General features: G+C 48.4%; 1 protein-coding gene across 1 annotated transcript in view; it reads left to right on the top strand.

Moving 5' to 3' along the window:
* The first annotated feature begins 685 nt into the window (after nucleotides 1-685).
* LOC117520920 (beta-1,4-galactosyltransferase 1-like) overlaps nucleotides 686-4,327 on the top strand; it is a 91,799-nt gene continuing 88,157 nt past the window's right edge. The window contains exon 1 of the mRNA XM_034182264.1: nucleotides 686-744. Within this exon, the coding sequence (XP_034038155.1) occupies nucleotides 733-744 (12 nt within the window). The 5' untranslated portion in view covers nucleotides 686-732. The remainder of the gene's footprint in view (nucleotides 745-4,327) is intronic.

The following is a 4,327-nucleotide window of genomic DNA, read 5'->3' as shown; positions in this document are numbered from 1 at the left end:
GACACCTTCACAGACCTTTACCATCAACTCATCAGCCTTTCACAGGGGACCAAAGAGACGCCTTCAACTTTGTGTTGACTTAAAGGAAAAGCTGCTATGGGAAGCTGAAACTGAGGAGGCTGAGGAGCATTCCAGCCGAGCCACCATCCAGCATCTAAATCACAGACGACACCATCAGGACTGTTTTTGAACTTTCTGTTTTTGCAAGTTGACCAAGAACAATTTTGGTCTGTTTAAAGTTCATGTTAATGTCAAAGCACCAGTGACGAAATGACAAGGTTCTATTTTCACCAGTATATAAAACAAATGATTTTTTTTCATTCCTTCAATGGTACGAATATGTCATGAGGTTAAAGCTGTTGACCTCGTTGAGTGGTACGCTCCAGTTTTCATCTCATGAAATATCCATACCATTGAGCTCATTAATCTTCATTTTTTGTTTACTGACCTGTCAAATCTGTGTTTGCTTTTCCTCCTCCTCTCTTGCTTTTCAGGGTCATTTCCAGCAGGTGTGTCACCTTTGCTCTGACACACCCACAGAGAAAAAACCTGCACTTCAGCTTCTGATGATTGGAATGCTGATGAAGATGAACTGACCGCAATAAAAAAAAATCTGGAAACAAATGTTTAAAGCAATGTCAACTATCAGGAAATCCTCAGTGTACTGAGAGTGGATGGACTACCAACACAGGCCAGTCAGAGACTCCGAGAGACACCAAGAAACTGTTCATAATGTCACACAGAGTGAGTAAATACTTATTTTGCTGCTCTTCCTTTGATGAAGGTGATTTTGGAACTTTATGTTTTACGTGTTTGATTTTGGATCATTTTTGGCATTTCTGATGGCACTGATCCACTACCACTTTTAAATTATCAGTAGAAAGTACTGATGCAGTATCACTTTTGAAGTATCACTAGAAAGTACTGATGCAGTATCACTTTTAAAGTAACATTAGAAAGTATTTATCCAGAATCACTTTTAAAGTATCAGTAGAAAGTATTGATCCACTATCACTTTTGAAGTACAATCCCAATTTCAGTGAAGTTTGGACGTTGTGTAAAATGTAAATAAAAACAGCATACAATGATTTGCAAATCCTCTTCAACCTATATTCAATTGAATACACCACAAAGACAAGATACGAGGTCTGTTACAAAAGTATCCGACCTTTTTATTTTTTGCAAAAACCATATGGATTTGAATCACGTGTGATTGCATCAGCCAAGCTTGAACCTTCGTGCGCATACGTGAGTTTTTTCACGCCTGTCGGTTGCGTCATTCGCCTGTGAGCAGGCTTTGTGTGAGCAGTGGTCCACCCCTCTCATCAGATTTTTATTGCGAATAAAATGTCTGAACGATTTGGAGCTTTGCTGCATCAAATTTTTCCAGAAACTGTGAGAGACCTCCAGGTGGACACCATTCGCAAAATTCAGATGGCTTTCAAGGACGATTTTATGGGGATTACACAGATTAAGGAGTGCTCCAGCCGGTTTAAAGACCGCCCACAGCGTCTGAGAGCGCGGCGCACTCCGAGCGCCGATCGACAGGCTGAAACCCCGCTGAAACAACCAGATCATTTCCAAAGTGAAGGCTTTGTTGATCCGGGACGTCGTCTGACTTCCAAAGAAATGGCAGAAGACGTGGACATCACCACTTTTTCAGCACATTCCACTGTTACAGGAGTTTTTGTCATGGAAAGAGATGCGCCACGGAGCCGCTCATGGTGCGGACAAAAGCACCTCCATGTTGGTCTCACAGATGGCTTTCAAATGGCTTTCGGTGGCTTTTCAGTCGTGTGACTATCTGAGAAATTGTGAATGAGCTGGACATGCCAGGACATGTCCTGTGAGGCTTCATCACGGCGTTGCTTTGCGCCATGCGGCTCCGTCCCGACACGCAAATTTCTCCGCACGTCTGTCTCAATTCCACTGTTACAGGAGTTTTTGTCATGGAAAGAGGAGCGGAGAAATTCACAGGCATTCAATGTTGGTTTTTCGGCCTTGCTGCTTACGTGTAGAAAGTTCTCCAGATTCTCTGAATCTTCTGATTATATTATGGACTGTAAATGAAGGAATCCCTAAATTCTGTTGGGAAAGTGAATGCACGGACCCACGTTAGGGGGCGTAAATGAGCAGTCAATTGGAATACCAATAAATAACAATTTATTATGCAAAGGTGCAAACAGAGTCCGAAATATGCAGAGTTCAATTAATAATAAATGGTGACACGTGGGCAGGCCCGAGGGTAGGAGATGCCTATCCAGAGAACAGCCGGGACCCACGAAGTTCCACCACCAGCCGGAGGCCTGCAACACACCAGAGCTGCCAAGTCCTGGTACCCCCAGGTGGCCACCGCTCGAGGCTGTCGGACCGGTACTGCTGGCAGGAGCAAAAACAGATTAGATGGGTGTGTGTACACCCAGCAAACAGTCAGCAAAAACTCAGTAATCCTCCTGAAAGAATAAATCCAAATACTCCCAGAGTGCAGAGGAAAACTGGAAAACGTGCAGTGTCAATTGTTATACTTAGCAAGTAAGAAGTGAGGAGTGGAGACGCCAACTCCTCCAAACTTCCCACAAACTTGGCTCCAAGCTGCAAGTATATAATCACAACTGCAAAGACTTCAGTAATAATGAATGTGCGTACCGCACAAAACGGCTGAGTAGGTTTACCTGTGTGGTAAGCTGATAACTCGGCAGAGTTATGATGTCTCTTCGAGGCTTTTATGGGTGTAGTGAATGATGATGATGATGAACAGCTGCTGACAGCCTACGAACGCACCTGGAGAAGTCAGAGAGGTCCACCGGACCATGCGCCCTCTAAGGGCCAAAAAGTGCCAGTGTGGCAGGGCGCCATCTGGTGGTGGCCAGCAGTACCTCTTCTTCAGCGGCCCACATAATAGGACCCCCCCTCAACGGGCGCCTCCTGGCGCCCGACCTGGCTTGTCGGGGTGTTCCCTGTAGAAATCCGCCAGGAGGGCAGGATCCAAAATGAAGCTCCTCTTCACCCAGGAGCACTCTTCTGGGCTATAACCCTCCCAGTCTACCAGGTATTGATACCCCCGGCCCCTCCAATGAACATCCAGGAGCTTCTTAACCGTCCATGCTGGTTCTCCATCGATGATTCGAGCAGGAGGCGGCGCCGGTCCAGGGGTGCAGAGGTCAGACGTGTGGTGTGGCTTAATGCGGGACACATGGAAGACAGGGTGAATCCATAGTGATAGCAGGAGTTGAAGTTTCACTGCAGCAGGGCTGATCACCTTGATTATCTTGAATGGTCCAATGAAACGGTCGGTCAGTTTTGGGGAGTCCGTTTGCAGAGGGATGTTCTTGGTTGACAGCCAAACCTCCTGCCCGGGCTGATAAGCTGGGGCCGGGGCTCGTCGGCGGTCTGCATGGTCCTTAGCCTGCGTCCGGGCCTTCAGGAGAGCAGAGCGGTCCAACACGGCAGTCCGAGCGTCTGGTGGCACATGCAGCCTGTTAGGAGGACCACCTCCGGGATCCGGATGTCACGTCAGGACCTCCCTGACCACTCCCTCCACGTCCCATGTGAGGGCTGCGATGATAGTGGATTCCGGTAAGATGGTGTCCGGTGGGTCCAACAGCCTTGCTCCAACTTCCTCTTCGTGCACCCGGGACAGGGCATCAGACCGGATGTTCTTGGTCCCGGGGCGGTAGGTGATCTTGAAGTTGAAGCGTACGAAAAAAGTGACCATCGGCTTGCCTGGGGTTCAGACGCTTAGCGGTCTGGATGTATTCCAGGTTCCGATGGTCAGTGAGAACCACAAATGGGACCACAGCTCCCTCCAACAGATGTCTCCACTCCTCAAGGGCCTCTTTCACCGCCAGGAGTTCCCGATTGCCAACGTCATAGTTCCGTTCTGCGGGGGTTAACCTGCGGGAGAAGTAAGCACATGGGTGGAGAACACTATCGGACTCCCTGCTCTGGGACAGCACGGCTCCTATCCCTGAGTCAGAGGCATACACTTCAACTATAAACTGGTGGTTAGGATCGGGCTGCACCAGAACTGGTGCAGTCGAAAACCGGTGTTTCAACTCCCTAAACGCGGCTTCGCACCGATCCGACCAGGTGAAGGGGACTTTGGTGGAGGTCAGGGCTGTAAGGGGGCTAACTACCTGACTATAGCCCTTAATGAACCTCCTGTAAAAATTGGCGAACCCTAGGAACTGTTGCAGCTTCCTACGATTTCCCAGTCGGGGCCAATCTCTCACTGCAGCTACCTTAGCCGGATCAGGTGCGACAGAGTTGGAGGAGATAATAAACCCCAGGAAGGACAAAGAAGTGCGATGGAACTCACACTTCTCGG

Source organism: Thalassophryne amazonica, chromosome 11 (genome assembly GCF_902500255.1).
Source record: "Thalassophryne amazonica chromosome 11, fThaAma1.1, whole genome shotgun sequence".
Taxonomy (NCBI): Eukaryota; Metazoa; Chordata; class Actinopteri; order Batrachoidiformes; family Batrachoididae; genus Thalassophryne; species Thalassophryne amazonica.
This window is presented reverse-complemented; position numbering and strand designations above follow the sequence as displayed.